Source organism: Antennarius striatus, chromosome 4 (assembly GCF_040054535.1).
Source record: "Antennarius striatus isolate MH-2024 chromosome 4, ASM4005453v1, whole genome shotgun sequence".
Classification (NCBI taxonomy): Eukaryota; Metazoa; Chordata; class Actinopteri; order Lophiiformes; family Antennariidae; genus Antennarius; species Antennarius striatus.
This window is the reverse complement of record NC_090779.1, coordinates 6379498-6406650: the sequence shown is the minus strand read 5'-3', so window position 1 is coordinate 6406650 and position 27153 is coordinate 6379498. Positions and strand designations below refer to the sequence as shown.

Sequence of the window (27153 nt, the reverse complement as noted above, 5' to 3'; positions counted from 1 at the left end):
TTTATTAATCAGGAAGTACGGCCTATGGCAGCCTTGCCTATTTTACCATTCGTTAATTAACATCCATAATGATCGAACATTTATTTAAAAACGCAAGTAAATGAATGTAAAAAATGTAAATCTCCTCTAAACGACTAATTAATAGGATTGTAATCTCTCCCGCAGAACACAACTTTCCCAGCAACAGGTGCATCTGGATGTAATGCTGCATTCAAGACCAACGGGTATTTAAGAAAGCCTTACGTAAAATCTGTCTTTTATCGACTTTAAGGTGGTTGATAGTGCTAGAAACAACGGTAAGACATTAAATATTGAATCAAAATAAACCGTTTGTTTACAAAAAACTTTAATATTTTCAAAGTTCAAAACATTCCCAGGCTTTATTCCCGTTCAGGAGGTGAGAGCGATCTTTTCCGAGCTCCTTGAACTGCTCCCAAACCCCGCCCCTGTGTCGCCGTCCTCCCGTCAATACTTAAAGAGTTTCCTCGCTGGGTGTCAACGTGAACTTTAACTCTCAGCCAGGTCGTCGTCCGTCCGGGGAGGTGTTCGTGCTCCTCTCTGCCTTCAGGTTTCGGTTCAGGCGGACACTTCGCATCGCTGTCAGGATGTCTCCGTCCTCGTCCCCGCGGGTCTTCACGCAGCGGGAGGTCGCCCGTCACCGCACCAGTGAGTCCTGCTGGATACTTCAGGGGACCCGCGTCTATGACGTGACCGCCTTCCTGCGGTTGCACCCCGGAGGGGAGGCGCTGCTGCTCAGCCGCTCGGGGAAGGATGTGAGCCGGGTGATGGATGGACCCCCACACCGACACTCCCAGAACGCCCTGCGGTGGATGGAGCAGTACTACATCGGGGAGCTGGAAAAAGACGACACCGACCCAGTGGCGATGGAGCCCGGGGTGAGTGGACGGCTAGACGCGACCTGACCTGACAGGTTCTCCGGTTGTTGGTCCCCATGAACGGTTCAGGGGGTTTCAGCATAACTAAATACATATTTTAATAAAGAAATACTAATATTGGAAAAGTCTTACACACACACACACACAAAAATTAGATATTTATATGAGTTTAAAGTGAAGTCTTTCCAGTTTAGCTTCACGCACACAACAGCCGGGGATCCTCGGAGTCAGACCTCACACCTGACCGGCAGGTGGGACCAGGGGCCCCGCTGTGTTCGGAGCTCCATCGGCCCCGGGTCTGAAGTGTTTCTGGGCTGAATGAGATCATAAAATTCAGGGATTTGGCTCAAAACGCAGCGTTTGTGAGCAACAGGTGCGGAACTGCCTCCCATGACCTCACCGGGGAGAGGAGGAGGAGGAGGAGGAGGAAGAGGAGGAACTCCCTCTCTTCTTCCTCGGCTGTGTTGATGATAAAGGGAGAGGGGTGACGAGATAGTAGAAACACAGGGAGGGGCGTCCAGGTGACAGGGGAGGGGGAGGGGGGTTTATGTGCTGGCAATGAATGATTGAAGAGGTGTGAGTTAGAGAGAGGGAAACTGGTTCGTCCTGTCCCACCAGAGACACCTCGGATTATTAACAGGGTGGATTGAGGAAAAACCGGAAGCGTCCCATTACTTCCATTTGGATGGAGCCACATCCAGTTTAACCTTCTCTGCCCCTACTTGATTTTTCTGTGTGAGGAAAGAGGCAGAAGTTTGCATAAATCTCTTACCAACAGAGTTGACATTTACATGTCTTACACACTCATGTGTGTCCATGTGTGTGTGTGTGAGTGTGTGTTTTCTTCCTCTCTTGACTGCATCTTGTTACACAAAGGCTGTATGATCTGCAGTGGTTACAGCCCCTTCTTGTTTTCTTCCTGATCACCTGGGGAGCATCATGGCCCAGTCCCTGATAAATCATGGCTATAAAGCTCTACTGGTGGACTTTAGAAGGTGAGACACGCTGAACGTGTGTGTCTGATGGTCAGGTGTGTGACAAGCGTGATCATAACTTTTAAAACATTACATGACAGTGCGTTCTCCGACAATGGTCGACATCTATTTTTCACTCCCACACAGTCCTTTGACAATGAATTGTTGGTCTTTGTGAGCTGCTATTGTTACTTGATCCATCCCAAAAGGTGAAGATTAATTACAAGTTCCCTTTTTATGTCATGTGTAGCTCGCGTTAACCGGATTAGGCAGCAAGGATGGGGTCCTGTATATATATTTTCCTATATTATTGATAATAATTTTTTTATAACCCTTCATAGCATGGTGAGATTATAGGATGTTCTGATTTTCTGTGGGAATGATTATGGCCCTGATATCTATGTATGTGTGTGTTTAGTGTGGTTTAGATGCATGCAGATGGGTTAATCTTTGTGTCACTAGTTTTGGTAACAAACGAGGAAACAAATATGGGTGATATTATCAGGGTTTATTATCCTTCAGTGTTACAATATATATCCAGGTACGTAATTATGATTATAGATAAAGATTTTTTCTGTCTATGTTGATCCATGTCTAGTTTACATAGATTCTAATTCATAATGGATCGTGGATGTAAAACAAGTGAAAAATTGTGATTTAATGGTGTGAGTAAAGATTGGCTGACAGAAGGATTCAATTACACTGCCATTAAAATGGTTACACAACTGACCTTTTATTGCTAGAAAACCTAATGTTTTGTTTTTCTAGCTTTAATAACCGTAATTTAGAAAATAACTGAAGTTATGAGGAAAAAATTAAATGTTTTGTTCATTATTTACCACTTACTTTATTTCATGACATCATTTATGCCATCCTAAGAGCTAAACAGACCTCCTTACTGTAGGATTGTTCTACATTCACAGACGTATGTGTATTCTCAGCAGATTCTTGAATTTTGAGGAATTTACATTTGTGGATGTCACAGGCAGAGGTCAGGAGACAGATTTCAGCCCACTGACGGAGTCACCAGGACATTCCAGTTAGTAATGATATAATTTGTTCTCCACGTATGGGTGGAGAACAGATAACAGTTTCTATTCTTTTTCCACCAGGACCTTGGTCAGCCCACAAATGACAAACCTACCCCACCTTTTGTTCTTTAATGATTGGCTTCTAAATGGCATTTTTACCAGGCAGCCAAATACCAGTGCAGAAATGGGATTAACTTTCAGTTACACAGTGTGCCTTGAAAGACGTTTTACTCATGTTTGGATTTACTCCAACGGGGAGGTCAGGGTCAGAGGGGATACTATGGCAGTAAATACTGTTGGAATAAATCAGCTTTGCCATTTACTGTTTTGTTTTGAGGAAGAAATCCTCTTGTACTGGAACAGGAACTAGAGGAAACAACGTCACACAGTCTGAAGTGGAGACATTAATCTCAGCACCTATTGAGTTCAGTTATGGGGATGGAAAAATTGTTAATCAATATTGCAGTGTGGTTGTGATGTCATTCACCAGTGGTGCTAACATGGCTAGACTGGCGCTTTCCTCTTTTACTGCCTATAATTTCTCTTTTGCCAGTTTATGGCTGTTTGACATTTATTGATTCTAAGTGTAGATGTAGGCTTTTTAGAGTGGCAACCAACCATTGCTTTTGTTCTTTATGAGCTGAAATTCAATGTTCAAACACTATTTTGTCTCTAAAATGTCAGAAAATAGTGAAAAGCCACAACTGACATTTTTAGAATATTTGGTTTTGCCCCAAACCGAACCAATATTAATATCCAATCACATGTCAAAGGAAATCTTGTCTTTTTGAGTAGATGAATGTTGGTAAATTAAACTATTACCATAAAGTCAATATTCTTTCAATACAAGTATTGATTGTTGCCCTTCAAATGAAGGATTGATCTCTATTTGTTGGGTTACAGATGGAGCAGAATCACCTGTACAGTGATATAGTGGGTTTATTACATGTTATGTTATTTGGAGAATCCATCCTTAGCCAATGCTATTCATTTTCGCATTTTTTGCTTGAAACGTGACGTCATGAGGTGTTCCGGTGAAGTCTTCAGATTCCGATGTGGCATTTTGGAACAGGAAGTGTGCATTCCGTTTCAATGGCTCTGTGTCATCTTTCCTGAAGTGTGTGCGTGTGCGTGTGTGTGCACGCTTGTGTGTGTGTGTGTGAGAGAGAGAGAGAGAAAAGAAAGGTTTACAATCAAACAGAGGTGCCGTTTACACCGTCAATAAGTTCAACTGCTTTATAATAGCTGCTGGTAACCCCCCCTCCCCCCAGGACCAATGTGTGTGCTTTTCCACAATAACAGTGAACCCAGCTTGTCCAAAACTAAACAGTTCAATATGGATTAACAGGGAAGTGCTAATTATATTTATTTCTCATGAGGTCCTGGTAAAATCATGTAAAATTCTGTAAGTTGATAGTGAAGTGATTGGTCAGACAGGTAGTGTGTGATAGACGGACAACAGATCAAGGTGAAAGTATACATGTAGAAAATAATAGATTATATCAAGGTGTGATTTGTGAAAGTCCTTGGCAATTCTTGAGTACTCTTAGTTTGTTTACCTAAAGAATCCTTTTTTTTCCCTACTTTGACAAATTAAAATTAACCTACAAATTTACTGCAGTTGGTTGATTCGTCACATTTTTGTGCCGTCAGGTTCATGCAAATCTTTAAACTTCTAAAGTTTTATTTGGGTCGTTGCAGCTAAATTGAGAAATGGTGGTTTGTCTTCACTTGTGTGAGACAACATTAAATAAGTTCTTCATTATCATGGGGGTTTAGCAAATTTCGATAACCCTGGTATCAGAAAAGAGTCGAGGCTGTCAGATAGCGTACCACAAAGTGGTAAATGAGTAACAATGAGGCAGAATGAGGTGACGTGCTGTTCGTGCTGCCTGGATAGATGGACCCAGGCTGGTATGAGTAAAAAAAAAAAGAATAAAACGAAGACCTGATGACTTTGTATCCATAAACATGTGAGAGGTGGAACCCACATCGCGCTGTCAGCTCGGAGTTTTACCATTAGTGTCAGATGAGAGAATAAACAGAGGACACCTCTGTCATGTCCAAACCTTGCCATCAAAACAGATCTGCAACTGCTCCCTGCTCAGGTACTACACCTAATGCTGTGGTACACCATAGAACGCAGGTGCTATTTATAATATAATGGATTTCAGAGCTTGAGTACTCCCAACAGTTTAGTAATTAAGTCTCTACTTACTAGTCTGAAGGGCCAATAATAGACTTTTTGTTCCCAGTATGGCTGAAAATGATTGGATTCCACTCATCACATGTTGCACCTCGAAGACATGTGATTTTGTCAGATGTAAATGTGCTATTAGCAGCAATCTTATTCAAATGTTACAGCAACACAGTGACATGTGTGCTTGTGCATTTTTCTTTGAATGGTTGGTAAAGTTTGAAGCTCATTCCTTTATTCGGTGGACCAATACATGGCACACCTTTGTTTGCTCTGTGCTCCTGTCACCTTGTCTTGAAGCCAGCGTAGCACAGCTACCCAAAGAAAGGATGTTGAAATTCACTGCTCAGCTATGCTTGACACATTCCTCCATTTTCAATCAGTTGCTCTCACCATTTTTGTCCATACATGGACTGAAATATAAATGCGTCCAACAGGCTGGAGGACAGAGGCTGTGGTATTTAAACCTCACGTACAGGAGAATGTCGACTCTATGGTCATGAAGTTGGGAGGATAATACGTTGATTGTTAAATGCGAGGAATGACACTTGTTTGGATGCGTGACTGAAAGAATGAACAGAGGTGATGGTATGGTATAGCTCAGCAGAATGACAAAATATGCGGATAATGAGTATGGTAGAAGTTAAGTGAATTCTGTTGAGAAAAAAAAAACACAGGCGGTTAGATTTGTGGAGAACTGGAATGCAGACTTTTTTTTTTTTTATCGGCGTGGACCCTTTTCTGCTCAATGACATGATTGTCCTTCCCTGGAGGGCGTTTGGTGGGCTGATGGTGAACAACGTTCACATGGAGTTCACTACCAACACCTGGATTTGTATGCACCAAATGTTGCCAGAGTTTATTGCATCCCACTGAGGTAGTAAATTGTGGTTATTTATTAGAGACTTTACACCTTTAGGTCATCGATGGCTTTGGTAAATGTAAATTAAAAGCACTGCAGTTATTTTATTAATCAGTGTGTTGACCAGAGGTTATGACGTAGTTTTCTTTTCCTCGGGCAAACTGTCCAGGTGAGCTACCTCTGTCAGAACCCTGAAGAGCTGCTCTCGGTTTATCACCATGGTGATACATTACCCGGCAAATTGTTTACCTTTGCTACCATAGAGACTGCAGACATCACAATTAGTGCTCAGGTGCAAGGCCTCAGGTGGCTCCTCCTGCCATCGTCATGGTAACACCTGGGAAAGAGAGAGCCAAGATGGGAGGAAACGGTGTTGATGGTCAGAGGGGATGGAGATTGAAGGTGTTTGGAAGGTGTAATTGATTTGAGCGATTTGAGTATTGGCAAAACCTGCTGACACGGCACTTTTTGTTCTTGCTGACCCGACGGGAACTATAGTGCTCCTAAAGCGTTTCCCTCTGATGTTGTTCATTCTCATTGGTGTGTTGTGATGGTACAGTGGATCTGATTGGCTAGAGCGCTTTAGAGGCTTTGGTAATGTTTGCCAGCAGTCATATTGAGTTTCCACTTAGCTTTGTAAAATATTACATCATAAAAAGTTAATTATGTGACCTATTTTGTGAGCGGTAAACTAGTGTTTGTGATCCTACTGGCTGTCCATTACCTTTTTTAATTTTAAACACTCTTACCAATACAGTAAAATAGATTATTTTGCTATTTGCAGCATAATAATGGAGACAAAGCCAATAAGATAATTATTGTTCTGATGGTCAGTAATGCTCTTTGTTTTTATGGTGTTATAAATCCAACATCCTTCCTTTATTTCTCTTCATTCTCCCCTCTCAGGAGAAAAGCCCAGATTCACTCTCTGCCAGGACGTTGCATATTTAGCTCAGGTACATCTTATCTTATCACAGTAAAACAAAACTGTGTACGGATTTTAGTGCACTTCTATTCCTGCTGTTATGGTAGCGAAGATTGAAGTGTACCAGATAAAAACAATATTACCATTCATTTTACACTCTCCGATAAAATATTTACTATAACATGTGATTCAAGAAAGGTTACCATGAGGCATATAACCTCATTATGTTTGAGGATTTCACTTGAAAGTCCAAGTAATGTATTTAGATATTAATTAGGGTTTGAATACACGAGTTGTTTGGGGCTGATTGCAGTTGCGTCATTAATTTTCATGTATTTTCTTTTATTTTTTTTTAACCTCTGTTGTGGTTCTTGTTTTATCCTGTCACCAGTCTTTCAACTATGCTTGACAGAACTGAACCCGGTCGGGCTGTGTTGACACAGTAACTTTACGGCTGTGACTCCTAGTTCAGGGGGGCACAGACACACATATACTCATGATCTGTTGTCATAGACAAACATTGGGAAGGTCTGTGAGAAAATTTCAGACACGTCAGTAGAAGAAAAATAAAATCTATAACGATAATCTGTCTTTTACAATCTGGCTTTTGTTTGATCATTTTTCCACGTTGGGTTACTTTGCAGTTGGCTACTGTTTTGACGGAGCCTTAGGCCGGTAGCAGTGTTACAGAGAGCCCTCACTGATGGACACGAGACCAAAAGAATTAGATATTAGGGAAAAGGCTGGCTGGTCTCAAGCTGCTCCTTCTCCACAGCCAAACGAAGAAGAAATGTACTTTAAAAATCCCCTGGGGAAGTTAGTTTTTTCCATTTACAGTCTATGTGTGTGTGTGTGTGTGTGTATTTGTATATATGTGTGAATGTGTGTGCAGGCCTTGAAACACACACACATTCACACAGAGGCCTGTAGACATGCAGATATGCAGCTTCTTTATGGTGAGCAACTAATAAAGGGGTTGGTGTCTTGCTCAAGGGCACCTCAGTAGTGAACTGGCATCTCTCCAGTGCCCGTTCACACTCTAAACATTTTGGTCCACCTGGGGCCTTGAAGCGGCCCCCATCCGGACCCCGGTTGGGTGGGTTGGGCTCTGGATAGGATGTCTCCTGGGCTCCTCCCTTTTTGAAGCTTTGCGGGCACGTCTAACTGGTCTACCCCGGGCTAGACAGGAAATCATTGGAGAAATGCATCTCAAGCAGGCTGGGTACGCCCTAGAACCCCCTAGGGTGAGCTGGAGGGTGTTACTAACAAAGTAGCAGAAGAAAAAATTGAAACTATAAATCACACGGCACAAGCATACATCCAAGGGATACAGTGTAATTATAGTGAGGGCTTAAATATTTCCTAAATTAAAAGCCTATCTTTTCCCCCATTATGTCAAAAGGTCTTGTTTCAGCCGTGAGACCGTGACGCCTTTTCTAACCATTGGTGACAGGAATGAAAAGTTTAATACCTGGTTCTTGTCTTCCACATATTTTAGAAACATTCCTGGTAAAGGAATGAGAAATAAGTAGGTACTTGGAGGCAGATCCGTATCTTAACAGAATTTTCTGCTGGTTTTTGTTATTTTCTGTGAGTGATGACCCAGGAGACGATAGAACCATCATCACAGATTCCTGCTTCAGTTTAATTCATCAAAAGAGTACTTTTTTTAATCATAAAGAACTTTTGAATATGTCTCGACTTCCAGTTGCTGAAATAATCCCGTCAAAGACGACGGCGTGCTTCTTACTCGCCATCAGTTGGGTTGCAGATAAAACCGTGTTGCTGGTGTTGAGTTGCTGAACTGGTGCAAACTTCACACTTCAACAGAGTAATTATTAATCGCTCCTTCAGGTTGAAACCTGATTTGTCGGTTTTGCTTTAGATCGTAAAGAGAACGACTTGTATTATGTAAAGAATGCAGCAGCGTTTAGCGAGGCTGAAGGTTGCTTGCGTCACCACATTACTGTCTGTATGGTTACACGATACCCTCGGCACAAATGAGTTGGCTACACAGGGCCTCTAAATTCTTACACAAACACGGGCGAGGGAGAGAGCAAGGGTGGAATCTTGAGTCCTGGTCATTCAGGTTTGTCTGGTTCTTTTCATTAGAGGGAGAGAGTGATCCTGTTATCAACACACAGATACACACTGCACACAGACGTACGGGCAATAATGATGTCAAAGTCTTTGATATTGATGTTTGATTACAATAATTACCTCCACCAAGGAGGGTTGTGAAGTTATGTCTTCAGTGCCATTTCTGTGTGTTTGCTGGGGCTACCCAAAAACAGTTATTCCATTTTTCTTCTTGTATTCTTGCTCAGTCCAACCTTCCGTTCATCTGAATGATTGAAAAGCAGAAATATTTCCGCACCCCAGACAGTGCTTTGCTTTGTTCTGCTTTGTGCTGTGTGTGAAAGGTAAAATAAATAAATAAAGGAACCTCTATGAAATCTGTCTAGAACCTGTGGAACGTAAACGCAGGCTGTCCTATCTTGGTGAAATCAAAGCTTTCAAGGAAGTCAGACGGTCCACTTTTCATATATTTTTAAAAGAACAGTCATTGTGGCCTGGTTTCACTCTGATAATCTTAGTTTAAAAGTTAAAGCAAGACTGCATGGTGTGTAATAGCGTAATATATCCTATGTAAGTCCCAAGTTGCGATTTCAGTGAGTGAAACTCCCAATTACAATTATTACTCAAGTCAAAACTTTGGCATCAGGACCCACATACACACTCCTACATGTAGGTCATCCTCATCTTTGTCGGTCAAATGTCTACACCCACCAATCTGCCTCTTGTTGGAGGCGTTGTGTGTGTGTGTGTGTGTGTGTGTGTGTGTGTGTGTGTGTGTGTGTGGTTAACAGTTGAGCTATAACACTGCCGTAGAGCCCATACAGGTGACTTGTGTTGTGCGTGTGTTGTAGAGTATCACCATCCCTCTCTATTTGCATTCTGCCACACACCTGTTGGACTAGAGGGACCACTCGGTGAACAAGCAAGGATCATTCATCACACTGGTGTCTAGCTGCTGTAAGGATGATCGGTGAGCCGTGTCATGAATGTACAGCGGAAGTGTTTGCATTGCTGGCAAATGGTTTTCTCTACATTTCTCCAAACAAAGCAGCTCTAGCATCAGCATTGTGTCGTAGCCTTTGCAGGTAGGTCTGAGGAAATACACTCCATGTATCCCACCGCACCGCCTGACAGGGTCGCCTGTGATTCACATGTGTGGTTGGTCAGTTAGGGAGTGGTTGAATACTTCAGTATCAGATTAATAGTGCTGTTTCATAAGGTTGGTGAAGGCTTCCTCCTCCTCCTCCTCCTGAACCAGTGTGAGTGTGAGCAGCTCCACACAGTCACGTAGGCTTCTCGCCGACACGGATGATGTCATCATTCAATAGCTGAACAGAGGAATAATAATTAGCGGGTGATAAGGGAACAAACAGAACACTTTTGCTGCATTTTGATTAAGATCCTTTTACACCTTGTAATTGTCGTATCAACTTGCCTAATATCTGAGGCTATGTTTGGCTATCAGGACTGCCGTTTGTGCTTTGCAAAGACTTGATAAGAGTGAGTACAGACAGGTGGAGACAAGTTTCAACTTTGATCCCTGATCGTAACTCAGACCAAGCTGATATAATGAAGCCTCCATGATTTAAAGCTTCTACTGTACATCATGGATTCCTTTAAAGGTGGACTGACTGGGCAGCCAGTTCGAAATGGTTTTCGGGTCATTTGCACTGCTCTATGTGACGTGATCGATGTTCCACAAGAGTATTCACAACGCGTGGACTTTTCAGTGTTACTGAACTTTCCAGAGTGTTACTGAACTTCAACCCTGGTCTTTCCACGAGTTCTACCAGGGAACCGCTGTTGACACACCTTCAGGAACACACACATACCTGCAGCTGTCACAACACCCGGTTCGTTACAGGTTGACCTGGGCGGAATCATTTTATAGTCGTTTCTGATATTGTATTAATAATTGGAGTGTTACAGTACTGTAGCACATTACAAAAGTTGAGTTCATATGTGTTAACTTACTGTCTTGCTTAATAGTTTCAAGTAAAGATGAAGTTCATTTTAATTTCAGAATACAATGACCAATTGTCACAACTTGTTTTGGAATTCGTGCTGTTGGCTCCGCCCGTTCCTCTAACGTTCTAAAATCCAGACATCAAAACGAACAACATTCTTCACTCGGTTAAAAAAGAGTTGAAAATAACTGAGTTGCTTTGGTGCTAATCAATAACTTTGAATTTGTGTAAGGAGATAACATGTTTAATATTATGGTATTTTCAGAATACCCTTTTGAAAATCATTGGTTAAAAGTCAGGTTTTATTACATGGTACAAGGTTAATTTATTTATTATTTTACAACATACTGTTGTGTAAGAATTTGCAAATCCCAGTCCTCTTTACACAACCCACTAAATAAGGAAAACCTGGATGGATTAAGAAGTTTCTGCTGTTGTCAGAGGGTACGGAGGCAGATACGGATGTAGATTCATTCAATAAACGGGGTAACAGACTGTGACGGGGGTGTCTGTTGTCTCTTCTTATCCTTTGAACATACGCCTGACCTCACAGATACAGTCTGTGTTGATATGAAAGGTTTAATCACCTGTTGTCGACTCCTCCCACCCTGAGGTGTTCAAGAACCCAGATTTCTGTTGCTCATTTATAAAAGACTGAATCAAACCTTCTTAAGTTTTTCTGTTCTGAGCACAGACAAAACAAAACTTAATGTTCAGCTGAATCTTTTCAAACTCTCTTAAAGGAGTATTTTTTTAATCCTTAAGTCTTTTTTAATAATTTGTGTTGTATTTCTTGTATAAGTATTTACTTGTGTGTACGGATATACATAATGTACTATATTTGCGCGTATTTCATTGCAGTGCATTTAGTGTTTTTCCTTTTGTATTTTATATAAAGCACTTGCATAGCACTTCTAAATGTGTTTTGTATTAATGTGGTATTAAAGTGGTTTTATTTACTCCCTAGGATGAAGGTGTGTGATGACCGTGGTATCTCTGAGTTGATTCCACAGGAACCCCTTTCGAGGCTGTTCAAGTCAATACACTGGGCGTTAAGAAAGTTCTTGAAGACGTTTCATCTGTCATCCAAGAGACTTCTTCAGTTCTGAACTGAAGAAGTCTTCAAGAACTTTCTTAACGTCCAGTGGATCGATTAAACAGTTTTGGATAATCATAACCTGGATAACTGAGAACCTACACAGACATTGAACCCCTTTTGACTTACTGATTTAGCAATAAGCTCTCTGTGCGCCACTCGGCAAATTGTGTTTCCTCCCTGACTACTGTTTTTAATCTGGCTTATCATATTGTCTACCAAGGATTACTATACTAAGCATATAGCAGCCCTGAGGGGGCTCCAGTGTTGGTCACTGCAGGGTGAGGTTGTGAGCTTTATAACTGGACTGTGGACTTTCTCAAACAGCATTCACATCCACAGTGCCACATTTTCCAATTATTTTAGTGGGTATACTGTCTTTAGTTCCCAGCAGAAATCAACCAAAATTATTATACATATGCATTATTTTAAATGCTTATGAGAACCTAGTGGAGGGCAGAGGAGTGGTAGGTGGCCTTAAGTTGCTGCACTTTTACCTAAAATGCTTTTAACCTCACCATAACCCCTCAGTATTTACATGAAAAGCCCATTTTGACGTGCTGCGGTACCAGTTTGTCAAAGCGTCTCATGCAAATGGAGGTCAGTGCAATGCAATTCATATACACAAAATACCACAGATGTTTTTCAGTATTATTTATTGATCCCACACCTGTCATCTCCATTCATCCCATGTTGTACGGAGTCTTTCGATGTTTTTCGATGACTCTGCTTGTGCCTTTTATGGTACATATGGATATTTAACACACTAGTAGATGCCTAACAAAACCAGAGCTGCACAGAAGCAACTTGAAACAAGTGAAACAAAAGCCAGCGTCGACTTTGTGATTGCACAAGTCTGGAGTTTCTGACCTTAAATAAAAGGTTTGGCAAAAGAAGCCGAATGTCTGTGTGTTGCTGGTGTTTGTTATCACAAAACGTTTTGGTGAAAGAGTGATAAACCACTTCAGTCTTCCTAGTTGACTGGCTGACCCTTCTCATTTGCTATGTAACCTGAGACCAGAGGGTTTATGAAAGCTTTCTGGCACAAAGGTCACCTGCGTTTGATGCCCTGTTGTATCTTGACTGAATTGACTTGATAAAATCCTGAATGGATCTCCAACTCTGCTTCAGTCTTTGTGCAGCACTGATTATACAAACAAGAGAAACAGGGAGTCAATTTGTTCAAAGAACACCTTATGCAGAATTTGAAATTCATTATTTTGTGATTCTAACCCCCACAATGTCAGATGAAGTTTGTTGTTCCGCAAAATTTTTGTGGTACTTCCCTGCAATAAGGCGTTGCAGCGTTGACCTAAAAGTTGACCAAAAACAATGACCAGTATAAAATTTCACACAGCTCATAGTCTAATCAAAGTCTCAAGAAGACTCGCATAATTCATACTAATTTTCTAGATGAAATCCTCACTCCGAGCTAAAAATTTTTGTCCACACACTGAAGTGGGTGAACAAGCCTGAGCCTGTGACGTATGCTGCTAGACAAGATCAACAAGAACCCGTCGTCTGTAAATACCTCAGCAGTCGTACGACAAATAAACGTGTAACTTTTGAAATGATAATTGCTCATTGGTGTAACAGGGTGGCAGGGAGAATCCAAGGCCTGTGGAGATTGCAAGTTTAAATTGGCATTGACATGTATATACCTGTACATGCACCCATGTACCTCCTGTGTAATTTTATTTACATTTTCCATAAACACGGGGTGAAAAGAGGAATTTTTAAAAAAATTTGGTGGCCATAAATAGTGGTGGCCATAAAACCGCAGGTTTTGGCATCAGGTATTGGTAATTGATCCGAACTCTGTTGTGTTTGAGATGTTTTATGATCACAAATGTTTTCGCTTCAGGGGAAAAAACAGTGTTGTTTGCAATTTGCTGCCTATGTGCCAGTGTCATCATTAAATCGCATCACAAAATCTGCGCAAACCACTCGTGACTGAGATTGATTGCGTTGTAGCTGCTCAGACCTTCAACAGCAGCTAAACCTTCACCCCTTCACACAATACCCTAGTGCTCTCCCTGTCATGTCATAAACAGAACAGCAATAAACTCGCATAGCAGAGACACACACCTTGAGGAGAAGGAATTCAGTTTAGCTGGTAAGACACTCTTGAAGGCATAATCAATAAAACCCAAGAAAAACATTTAAAAATAATGTTTTTTTGGAATGTTTGACAGCACAGAGGACAAAAGAAGGGAGAGAGAAACAAAGTTCTGATTCCTCAGGAAAGGAATCATCTGGTATCATGTAATCTTTGGTATGTTTTGTTTTGCATCATCTATAAATGCTGGATTAGGATATCAGGTCAGGAAATAAGTGGGGAACTCAATGTAGCGTAAAATAATTTAACTACTTTAATGTTAAATAACTCTAAATTGTTTGCTTATTCAAGTCACAAACATTACAGTTGCACAGAAAGAATACATTTGCTTGTTGCTCTGTTATAAAATAAAGCCTTTTAATTTGTCAGGTTATTAAACCCACGGAACTCTGTCAATCAAGGATCAAACTATCCAATGAACAAAGAAAAATAACATCAAACACAAGTTAGGACATTAACTTTGTTCGCGTTTATGTCAGCGTTAAAATGGGCTGAATTACTGCATTGTGGGAAATGTAGTTTCAGGTCAGACACAAGGACACGTTTGACCTGTCTAGTTTTAGACACTCTGACCTTTTATGCTCTCTAGAGTTTGACACGCGCTTGAATTTTTTTTCAATCAAATTCTGTTCTATTCTTCATCAGTCCAGGACCTGAAGGTCTCACGTTGACGGCGTCGACCCACATTTGTGTACCTTTTCCTACCCACCGTTAAATTTGGGTTCAAAACAAAAAGGGGGGACAAGTTCATACACTGATGTATTTTTAGATTTTGTAAAATGATGTTTACCTGGCTGGTCTTGGATGTGATATTTCATTTCAGACTTACTCATCAGTTTCATCCAAGTGTGCAAAATCTTGACTGTCCTCCTCCTCCTCCTCCTCCTCCTCCTGCTGGTGCGTTTGTTCTGCAGAGGCTGACTGTAGTTTCTCTGTGGTGATGGTACCAGGCCACATCACCACCAGCCAGCTCCTTTGTTGTTTGTCTCTCATTATTTAATAGCACTCCTCCTCCTGGGACAGCGGTCTCCTGATGTCTCTCTGCTTGACCCCGACCTCGACAGTAAAAGGGGGTCATTGAGTTGAAAACTGTGGGGTGGGATTATTTTCCTTACTATTTTTCCTGCCCTTCATATAATTAGTTTTTATATTTTTGTGTTATTTTGTTTAATTTTTTTAAAAAAGTATTGAGATTCCTATTAGTATAATAATAACAGTAATTGCATGTTTTAACTACGTTAAATTTGTGCTAAATGACTAGATATGTAGAAAAAGTGTCTTTTAATTTTTTTGGTCAAAGGTTAGAATACATTGCTCTGCAAATGGACATGAAATGTTCCTGTTGGTGGGGTCTGTACTGTGAGTAAGGCCACACCTGGCTAAACCCTATATTATGACTGAAAGCATCATGTCTGCCTAGTTGGATTGTTTGAGCTGAGATTGTCAGCCACCTCTCTGGATAATCTGTAAACTAAATAAGTTTACAGATTATCCAGATATAATTCCTCTGCATCCTGGAGTGCAAATGCAATTTCATTTTCTCTTTTCATGTTATTTCAAACTGCATGCATCTGTTACACCAACATTGTGTTTTTGGTTACTATTCTGTATTCTGTGCTTATATAATTGGAGGGGGGTTGCACTTGAATGAGAATCTGCAGTTTGAGTAACTAAATTAGATCTACAAAAAGATGGCTTTATTCAAACTTCCAACTTCATGTGAATGTGAATCTGCAGTTTGAATAACTAACTTGGAACTTAAAAAAAAAAAAAGGCTTAACTTCCAGCAGGAAAGCTGACGTGCATTGTGAATGAATTCTATGCGTCGATGTTGAATGGGTTTAATCACACCCTCTGAGCTAGAGCTGTACAATAGACCTAATGGCATGAACAGGTAGCATTCTCCACATGATAAAGAGCTGATGTGTGATGAACGTTATGTCCACAGCACAGGTATGGCCTCCATTGTCTCTGCTCAGAGGAAGAGTGTACACAGGCACTCCTGAGGCGGGGGAACAAAGAGCAAGGCCACAAAAACTGCTTTCGCCGTTGTCTCTGCAGCAGATAATAGAATGTGGTTTTGTCCTCGGGCTCTTACCCCCACTTAGAAAGGAAGTCCAGTCTGTGAAGGATGAGCTGATGGCAATCAGAGGGACGGATGATGTAAAGATGGTGACCTCATGACCATCATGAGCTGATGGTTGAGGTGTTGTCGTGTTTCCATCACAGCTTCTACTTGTGTTGCAGCACCTGAGCTTGGAACATGGAATTATATCTATAGAATATTTTTTAAACCAGAACTTGTGTTTGTTCTTTTGTGCTTTTGCTACTTGTGATGAAAAGTGAATTTGATGTTGTCTCAATACTGGTTTCACCCGTGACTGTTGTTGGCTTGTTGGATGGAATGCTGTTGCTATGGAAAAAGAAGCATTTCGTGTCAAACTCAAGCTGCCTCTAAAGGCCTGGTTTACTATAACGTTCTTTTTTTCCCCATGCATTCAGGCGTTTGCCCTCACAGCGCGGAAAATTAAAATCCAGATCAGAGAGCAGTTGATTTGTCTGTTGTGTATGTTTGAAACGTTATGTGTTGTTCAAAGGTGAAGTCGTATAACTATAAATTAAAGCGCTGATGCTGAACTACTTCCTGGCTCGGGTTATTTACGGTTTGGTGAGCGCATCGATTTGGGTGAACAGCCAGATGATCACGGTGTATCCATGGTGCCGTGGCTTTGGATTTCCCTGATGACCTTTGTTTCCTTTCAATCTTCCACCTTTCCGTGTTCTACTACAAACTAATATATGAGTTATACAATATATATACACGACATATATCGATATATATAACAGATATATATACACGATATACAATTTCCTCCGGGATTAATAAAGTATCTATCTATCTATGAGTGTATAACCTTACAATAATCTCCCAGGTCCTGAGTTATTTTGAGATTTTTATAGCTGCAATAGCTGATGTATTTCAGTGACTGCGTGCTATCTTTAAAATTAGTGTTTTAGTTGATATTTAGCCCAATCTAATCTTGGTAGATTTAAACTTTTACTGAACTAGAACTCTCATAATAGCTGTCTCTCCTATTGTTTAATAAAATAACGTATTTGGCTCCAGACACTCGCCCCGGTTTGAAGGTCCAGCATCAGGATTCCCTGCCTTGACTCCCAGAGTTGATTCAGGGAATTAAAACCATATGATTTTAGTTAATGGGACATCTAACAGTATATGTCAGATAGCATGGGTGTAAATAGGCGTGCAGTTGCTTTTGTATTGGGGTTACATTGATTATTTTCACAAATTTTCTTAAAATTTGTGTGTGAAACTGCTTCATCACTTTGTCATGTACATAAATCCACCATCAGTTCAAACCTCCTCTAAAGACTGTTTTTGTCTTTTGTCTTTTCAGAAGCTTTTGAGAATTTTTGGGTGCTAAATAAATATTAGGAGGGAGGGGGTTCCAGGATTTGACCCCTCATTTGGATTCGCAGGTCCTTTCTGTTCTCCAGTCTGCCATGATGTTTTGTGGAAAGTCCTTCTGGTTTAATCCATTCCTGTAAATAGTCAAACCCATTAACAGCTGTGGGTGGATTTAATTCATGACTATTACACATTGAACATATATTCAGTAGATAATTATTGCATCACACTGTGTGATTTCATGTTCTTCTTTGACCGTAAATGTCCATGTATGTTAGCAGGCCGTTCCTTGAATTCTTTTCATGCTGGTGAGGGAAACCTGCGTCATAATAATAAAACAAGTACTTTTCTTTGTCAGTTCAGAACGTAGTTAATTTCTTCACTCAGAAGAAATGCTGGAGGGCCTGTTCCACCTGTTACCGGGCCCCAAACTACAGCACACTTCACAGGCATCAGCAGAGGTAGACGTTTCAGCCATCTCTCCTTCACACGGGGCTAAAAATACTCCCCCCGTCGCGTCTTCCTCTGGCAGAGGGAGTGAGATGGAGGCTGGACTGTGTGTGATGAACAATCTGCCATCTTAAAAATATAGAAAAAGACAGAACCCGGACCCAATGATGAGCGTTTCGTTCCTTTTGTCATGTCTGCACTTCTGATCTTAGCATTTTATCTGTATCTGTCTCCCGGGGATGGGGTGGGGGGGTGCATTTAAGCAAAATGAACCAATAAAATCAAATTAAGTTTGTTATATTTATCTGCATTTGAACACATCGAAACACTTCAGACACAAACGTTTCAGCTTTATCTCGTGTTGAATTGAAGTTGTGATTTTTTTTATTTTTTTTTGAGTGATTATTTCTTGCTCCATCATTTCTTTTATTACAATCATTTATCTAATACACATTCCCAGTCAATGGAAAGCTAAATCCCAAACAGTTGTTACAGGTTGTATGTGCATTAGATGCACCAGTGCAATCAGTGTGCAATGTTCGTTTGGAGCCGTGTTGTTTGTTTCCATTGTCTGCTCCATGGAGACTAGATCTGAGTCACACGGTACAGGTGCAGTCGGAGCATTAAGCAGTAAAGAATGAACGTGTGGACTGAAGTCATAGTGAAATCTCACAGTTGGCACATATTTGTCAAATCTTGATTTTCAATTGCTTCTTTGGTGAACATGTTAACCGTGATGCATTTTCAATATTTACAGATTGATGGTGAAACCTTGCTGTGTTAAGGTAGGGCCATGTATCAGCCAGGATTATCTGTTGTGCAGGATATGAGACACACGGTTTGCTTGTGGCCTCTGATATGAAGTTAGACACACACACACACACACACACACACACACACACACACACATATACACTCACACACAGCTTTGCTCTTGGTTGATTGCTCCTCTGCCCATCAGTCTGTAACTGAATCAGAGCTGCAAGATGCAAATTTGCTTTGACAGCAGTAGCAACTTTTTTTTTCTTTTTCCACTGCTCCGTTCACATGGAAGAACAATTTTCATATGTATAGTTGCATCACGTTTTCTATGTCATGTTTGGTGCTGCACGGAGCGCTGTGAAGCCAGTGTGTGTGTAAAGTGGGATGAAGCACTGGTTACGGTCACTCCCTCACGTACACCAAGGCCAACCTGCTGCTAACACTCAGGGCGTTTTGGAATGTTTATCCGATCAGCATAATTTTATAATTTTATCATGCTACTTGGTGTGTGTTTATGTGTGTGTGTGTGTGACTAACTTTGGGCATTCAGACATGCTGTGTTTGGCGTCAGGTGTGTACCATCCTTAACAGATGCTACCTCCTGTCTGCCCTCATAGAGCCAATGAGCTTTTAGCGTAGCTGTGGTACAGCTGAGAATCACTGCCCTGCACTTGACGAATGACACACTGAGTAAACACGGTATTCAGTATCTATTGACACCCACTGATATTGATTAACACACTCTTTAAGTATTGTTTCCCATCAAGGTGTTCTAGGACAAGATGTTTCTGATGTCCAGATGTGCACTTTTAATGCACGGCCCCTCGTTTGAATGAATGTATAATGACTCAAAGCAAAAGATGCAGTGAGAAATGTTCACACACACACCCCCCCCCCAGATTGCAGAGAGGTGGTGGCGTTTTTAAAACAATATTTAAAATTTTTTTTTAAATGTTTTTAAGTTCGACATTTATCAAATCTAATGAGACCTGCTGGACAGTAAATCATTTTGTCCTCTAGGCGTTACTCTCTTACCCTCAGGTGTGCAGAAGCAACACGTTCTGAACTTTCTCCCCCCCCCCCCCATATTTTGTTTTTGTCAAGGGGTTAATCTTGTTTTGCTTGTAAAGGAATATTCCACTAAAATAAAGAGGCGTTCGACTCCAAAAAGCATTAAATGACCTGATGTGGCTGCGGGGCGTGTGTGATGGACATCCATCTGTGGTGCACTGTGGGAACAGGTCAAGCTGGACCAGTTGGTTTTATTTCTGTTTTTAGAAGGTCTTTATTTTACGTTTGGTAAACATCGTGTGTGTGTGTGTGTGTGTGTGTGTTTCCTCTTCCTTTAGTCATCTGTGACCACACAAACCACTAATGCGTCATTCAAATGGTCTCGGTTCAGTTTCACTGACTTTGGATGGGGAGCAGTGATCAAAATGAGAGAAACGTGAAGAAACGTCAAAGAAGGGAAAGCTCATTGTCGGGACTTCAACGGAAAATGTTGAACTTACGTTAAACTAAAAAAAAAAAGATTTAAAAAAAGGACATGCTATGAGTGACTTTGATTTACAGTGTAAGAAATGAACAATGGATGGAAATGGGTCATTTTCATTCCTAGAAATACAAATCAACGTCAGGTCATGTCCTCATTTTAAATCGCTGAACTCAGTAAGCTTTCGACCACGTAACCAAGGAAAAGGTGGCAGAAGCAATGGTCGCAAGTGTTCTTCAGTCAAAGGTTGAAGATTGTAAATGTGAAGTGTAAAAGTCACATGTGGCCATAACCATGAAATATACAACACGATGATGAGGCTGAGGAGAGCAAAGAGCAGCCCCCCCCCCCGGAAAGAATGAGCTGTGTGACGTCACACCCATCTGATCTGAATGGATTCTAATCAACATTAATATGTTTTGCAAATTGAAATGAAATTCAGGGGTGTGAGGGCGTGGTCTAGAGGTGAGAATGGATCGTTCTGAAGCGAAGCGGGGCAGAAATGATTGTTTCTTCATCTCTTCTTGCTGTATTGGTGATATTGTACGTAAGGTAACCTGTGACCCTCAAACCATACGCAGGTTACCTGGTTTAGGAAACCCCCCTGAAACCATTCAACACTCTGACGTCTGAACAAATGAAACGTCCACTCGTTTGTTCACCATTGGTGCACATTCCTGCTGTTTATCGTCGTCTTTGTGTGTGTCTGTCTTCAGAGTCTGAGGGAGAGGAGGAAGGACGCCGATAACCTCGATGGAGAAACGACAGAGGAGACGACAGAAAAGAAGCTGACGAAGGAGGACGAAGACGCCCCGTTCAATCTGTGCAGCTCTGTGGATTTGGAGAAGGTGTGTGTGTGTGTGTGTGTGTGTGTGTTTCGGGATATGATCACCTGATGAGAGCGTTCCTCATGAAGTATGTGAGTGTCTGTTGAAACGATGAAAATGTTGTTGTTACTGGTTCTGTGTTGGAATGAGGGAACAAACCAGACAGGTTGTGTGTGTGTGTGTGTGTGTGTGTGTGTGTGTGTGTGTGTGTTAATGATAAGAGGGGAAGAAAGGGTGAACAGCCATTGGGTTATTCACCCTGCTTCATTCCAAAACACACACTCATGTCATGAGAAGTACATGGGAGATGTGTTAACAAAGTTAGTGGGGGGGGGGGGTTACCTCCAAAAACATTCACCTGAGACCAATCCCACTCACTGGATCAGTCAGAAGTCAGCCTGTAACCACGGAAACAATGCCTCCTTGTCATGTGCAGAAAGTTTTCTCACACGGATACGCGTTTGTGTTTTCTACGTGGTCAAACGGATGCAGGACGTCGTCCGTTCCTTCTTCCCGTTCCTTCTTCCCGCTCCTCACTTAGTTTTGCCGTTTGGATAAAAAAGTTCTTCATGACACTTTTGTCTTTGTGAAGATGTTAAAAAAAACCAAAACGCGGCACACTGGCGTCGTGCCCGGAGTGTCCCCTGCCTCACGCCCTATGCCAGCTGGGATAGGCTCCAGCTGCGGCGGATACAGCAGCAGAAAATGGATGGATGGACAGTAAAAATGTTCCTTTTTAATGAGCAAACTTCACTTTTTATCCTTTTTCTGTAGTTCTTGTGACTTTCACATTTCATATCTTATGTAGATACTGTTTTGTATAAAATGTTGGAACCTCTGTACTCTCGTACGTGTGCACAGAATGACTCATTCATTCAAGTATTTGAAGCAAGTTTCATTCTCGTCACAGCTCGATGACTGATGGAACTCGTCCGTCTTGCTCGCCCTGTTGCTTGGCAGCCTTGAGATGCACTGCTACTCAAATTTGCAAACTTATCCTGCTGCACCTTTAGGGTATTTACACTAAAACTCATTTTTCTTGTAAAATCTAGTTTGGGTGTTTCAGACTCGGCTCAGTTGCCAACTTCATGCTTCCCCAATTCATTGGTTCAGTCTTACTGGCAGTGACGGGATCTTCATTTCCCTTGTCCGTTGTGCAGGTCTATGATTTTAACAATGACCTACAAGCACACCACAAAATGTTTCTGGTGAACTTTAAGAATGTGATCTTTGTAGAACCAGTTTAGCTGAATGTGAATGCACCTCATCTAAGGACAGAGTTGTTGACATGGGTCACATGGTCCACTGGTAAAGTGTGTGTGTGTGTGTGTGTGTGTGTTTCACCATTCGTTTGACTCGTGAGCAAACTATCTGTTAAGGAAAATGACTCTAAACACTTACCATTCAACCCTTATTGTCATGTGGACACCAATCATGTAGAACGGTTGCTGGTCATGACATTCTGGTGTCGGTGCCAACAGAGCAAAGTAGTGATCGATAAATTAAAATATATGATAAATAGAGGTCCAACATTTGTATTAACAGAATAACCACAAAAGCAAAGTGAACTGATAAATACAATGGTGTGCAATTTAGCTCATTGCAGGTGGGGGGGTTCTTTGGATTGAGGGGGGCGGGGGGAGCTGTTGGTTTGGGTTTGGCTGCAATCATCCAGAAAGCAGCATTTAGTTGAGGTTATGAGGTTCTTTATTGATTGTGATGGTGCATTCCTGCACCACTGGGTGTAGAGTCCTCTATCCTGGTGCTGAGCAGACGCCTTCCTCTGTAGAACCTTACGTTTTAGGGGGGGGGGGGTGCAGCTGCAGCACCAAGCAGTGATGAAACCGAATGACCTTTTGTCACGTGAAATGTCTTCTTTCAGAAATTTCACAACATCGTGTTTGTGGAAAAGTTCCTCTGTGTGTTCCCCCTCACCATGTGACGGCGGGATTTCACTTCACGCTGAATGAATATGCAGCAGCTTTCAGCTTGGACAGGTGGATACTTTCACTGTCTATACTTCTACACGCCTGTTAATGCAGTTTAATATCCGCTGCCCTTTAGACACGACATGAATGCTGTTGGAGGGGTTTTGTCATGTAGACATTTCCTCCGTCCTAAATGATCTACTGTCTAAAAGTGAGCTCTACAAGGAAGAATCTACTGTTCATAATTTTCCTGAGTAACCCACACCCAGATTTTCAATTGAATACTGTATACCTATGTATGGAATTATTTTAAAAGCAATCCTCTTCCTCATAACGAGGTGAGGTAAGTGTTCTTTCTGGATCTGGATATTCCTGTGGTTGTAACAGAGCTGACTCTGGGTCAGTCTCTGAGCTTATCTTCCCCGTTTGCCCATGCTCCAGCGACGCGTCTCATGTGAGGACCTTGTGGAGGCTGTAAAGAGCTTGTAAAAGTAGGTCATTCTCTGGTCTTTGGACTGAAGATGGAAATCTTTCATGAACACCATCAACCAATCAGCACAGGACCACTTACTTTCTCCTCTGATTGGGTGTCAGTGTCTGCTGCTACCTGCTGGACAAAATGATGAACTTCGCCTCTTATGTTCACACACTGACCAGCGTGGAATATGTTTCTGTGATTCACAGGATTTGGTGGACTGGGGGAAGCCCTTGGCTTGGCAGGTGGGGCTCCTCGGAGAAAAATATGATGCATGGGTTCATCAGCCGGTCGACCGACCAATCAGACTGTTTGGAAACCCCTTCATGGAGGCCAGCACCAAGACTTCCTGGTAAGAGAGGAGATTGTACCGACTGTTGTGTCCGCTGGTACTCTATTGGTGAGAATTTGGCTAGAAGAAACCAAAAGACTCGTTCCTGAGCGTTTCCTGTCTGCTCTCTGCAGGTACTGGGTACCAGTGGTGTGGCTTCCCATTGCGGTTTATTTAAGCTGGTACTGCTACACCAGCCTGGCAGCGGGCACCACCAGGATAGTCCTCACTTCAGGTAACACCCTAACCTGCCTGGTCACAAGCTCACCTTATGAGGACCACACTCAGTAGCTTGCTCTCATTTTCATTCACACATCCAGAAGCTCTTTTCATTGATTTTCCTGTCCAGTTAGTTTATTTATGTGTTTGTATCATCACCTGTGTCCTCAGACTTCGCCATCCCGGTCCATAAGTACTCTTTCCCGCTGATGTTTTTGATCGGCTGGTTCATTTGGTCGTTTGTCGAGTACTGCATCCATCGCTTTGTCTTTCACATGAAACCACCTGCTCATAACTACTACCTCATCATGCTTCACTTCCTCCTGCATGGACAGCACCACAAGGTACAAACAAAAGGCTGCTGGGATACGACCCATGATGAGAAACCAGTTTGATCACAAGCCTTCTGTTATTTCATCCTCAACTTGATGACTATAGATGTCAATTACAGTATTTTTCCACACTGTACTGTGAGGCGCACCTTTAACGAATGGCCTATTCTAAAACTTTTTTCATACATAAGGCGCATTGGATTATAATATGCGTTGTTAGCTTTTGAAAAACGTTTTTTAGGTGCGCCTTATAGTGCGAGAAAGTCCACTGAAGGAGATCGATTGCTAGAAAGCGCTGGCAGCCAATGAGTTAACGCCACCAAACACAAGTTCAGTTCAGATCTTTTATTAATAGGTAGCCTCACTGAAATGTGGATCTTTTTTCAAGGAATTTCATAATTTTAAGAGCACAATTACTCTAAACCTTTTTAAATAGAAGTGAAACAACAGAACCAAACCTCATGAACCCGTGTCGGATCATTTCACTCGTGTCTGAACCTACTTCAGCCGAGTTCAGTGTGAACAGCTAACGTTTAATGTGATCTGATGCTGTGGGTCCTGCATTGAACATCCAGTGGAGAGATGCAGCGTTGTTACTTGTTGTTGTTACTAAACACATGATCCTGCTTTGTGTTGATGTTCTGATATGTCCACAGTCTCCGTTTGACGGCTCCAGGCTGGTCTTCCCTCCTGGCCTGGCCTCCCTAGTGGTGGGATCTTTCTATGTAGTCCTTGGCTACATCCTGCCAGAGATCGTTGCTAAAAGCCTCTTTGTGGGGGGGCTGTGTGGCTACGTGGTGTACGATATGATCCACTACTACCTTCACTACGGCTCCCCAAAGAAGGGCTCGTACATGTACAACCTAAAGGCCTACCACGTCAAACACCACTTCGAGCACCAAAAAGCAGGTGAGCTCTTGGAGGCCAGAGATTCGAGGGGCTTCGATTCTGTTTTTTCTGTTGATCTGACATCCTCACATCTCTCCCCCTCAGGTTTCGGAATCACCTCCACGTTCTGGGACCACCCCTTCAACACAGTCATCCCCGACGAGAAATTCTAACACAAAAAAGCGGCTCTCCTGAAGGGCCACGGGACTTCTCAGCCGCCTCCTTAGCAAACAGCCCTCACGCTATAATTTCCACAAGCATTGCTTTCAGCCAAGAAGGAATTCCACTTCTCGGACTCCTGGTTCACCGCAACTAATCCGATCACGCTTAGTTGAACCTGTAACGACCTGCTTTTTGATTCCATATTCCGTGCCTGAGCTCACCTAACTGTATGTATTCCCCCTCTGTGATCATTTCTGCACAGTTGTGAGGCCTTTCTGTGCCATTTTCAGAACCGAACCAACATCTACTACTACGTTCGCCACTGCACTGAGCGCACCAGCCAAAATCACCCGAATTATCATATCATGTATGTCTAGGAGGTGGGTGGCGAGAAAGCAAGGGAACACGCGAGAGCAGACGGAAGTTCTTATGTTTATTTTAATTATTAGGGGTTTGTAAAGGAATTCTATATAACGGTAGAATACCGCGGGTGCAGGTGCAAAGTTGCGACCTAATTATTTGCAAATGAAAATGTGCACATTGACACAAAAATACACACACACACACACACAAACACACACACACACACACATTCCCTCATGGTTGATATGGAGATAGAAAAGGAAGTGATGGATGGTGGGTGGATGTGGCAGATGGAGAGGGAAGGGGACGGGGAAATTATTCGAAGGTGTTTGTAGAGACTGTTGGAGAACCAACTCAGGAAAAAAAAAGCCTTCATCCTTCCTCCACGCTATCTGCGGCTCACGCTTTCCTCGTCACTCCCGTCGGTCTTTGCCGTCGGCTCCTGCGCTGCAACGCCGAAGCTTCGTAACAACTCACAGAAACTCCCTTTACAATGTTGGGTCTCTGTAGCGTTCGGAACCAGCCAGGAACTAAAAAAATGAAAAATAAATAAAAATCACTTGTCAGATGTTTTGAAGATGAGAGATAAATTTGACAGGTTTTGATGTAATTTATTAGCAGAGCTGCAGAATGTGCTGACGCGATGTACTGTCAATGTCATGTTAACTCAATGTTCTTAATGTTTGAAACTACTGTGGAGATATATTTTTGCAAGTCTGTTTTAGTATTTCCTCCATTTTCTGCTTTTTGTCATTAATGATAAAGCAAAGATGTAGAAACTATTTTGTAAGATTTGTATAAAAGAGGAAAGTTTAAATTGTCAGCTTTATTGTCAGGGGAACACATGTGTTTTTTTTTTGGTGTGTGCGATTTTTTTTTTTTTTTTTTTTTTAAATCAGTTAAACACATATTTTCTTATAGTTTATGTGTAATGAAGGATGGATCACAGGTGTCGTCATGGTGTCAGAGAGACAGATGAGGCATGAATCTAGTCCTATCAGACTTCCTGCTGTGGGGATCTCGGGGGTCAAAGGTGATAAAGTCAATAAGGTGATTTCAGAGCTTTTTATTTTGTTTAGGGAAAAATCATTTTCTAAACTGGTTGGGCTTTCAACACACAGAGCAAGAGGTGACTGTAATCTCATCCTCTTCCTGCTGGTTCATGTGACCCTGCAGATCCCTGCAGGATGACGAGGGGTCGCCCTTCTGACTGGACAGCAGGAGGTCTTGATAGAGACCAGTGGATCCTCACAATGTTTCCTCCAAACACTTGGCAGCAACACTGATAACTACAGCAGAACAAACGTAATGAGAAGTTTTAACATTAATAGGTAGAGCACCTTTAGAA

The 27153-nt window shown here is 41.9% G+C and overlaps 1 protein-coding gene across 1 annotated transcript; it reads left to right on the top strand.

Annotated features, from left to right (window-relative positions):
- The first annotated feature begins 436 nt into the window (after positions 1 to 436).
- On the top strand, positions 437 to 27153 carry fa2h (fatty acid 2-hydroxylase). The gene is made up of 7 exons (XM_068314119.1): positions 437 to 896; positions 20997 to 21128; positions 23720 to 23862; positions 23976 to 24076; positions 24232 to 24404; positions 25049 to 25301; positions 25386 to 27153. The coding sequence occupies exons 1-7, from the start codon at positions 606 to 608 to the stop codon at positions 25451 to 25453; spliced, it is 1161 nt and encodes a 386-aa protein (XP_068170220.1). The 5' UTR covers positions 437 to 605; the 3' UTR covers positions 25454 to 27153.

Bases quoted from the DNA above. Each gene is read 5' to 3' on its own strand.
- fa2h (XM_068314119.1), top strand. From the start codon at position 606: ATGTCTCCGTCCTCGTCCCCGCGGGTCTTCACGCAGCGGGAGGTCGCC. The intron at 897-20,996 runs GTGAGTGGACGG...GTCTGTCTTCAG, and splicing joins CAGTGGCGATGGAGCCCGGG to AGTCTGAGGGAGAGGAGGAA. The intron at 21,129-23,719 runs GTGTGTGTGTGT...TGTGATTCACAG, and splicing joins GCTCTGTGGATTTGGAGAAG to GATTTGGTGGACTGGGGGAA.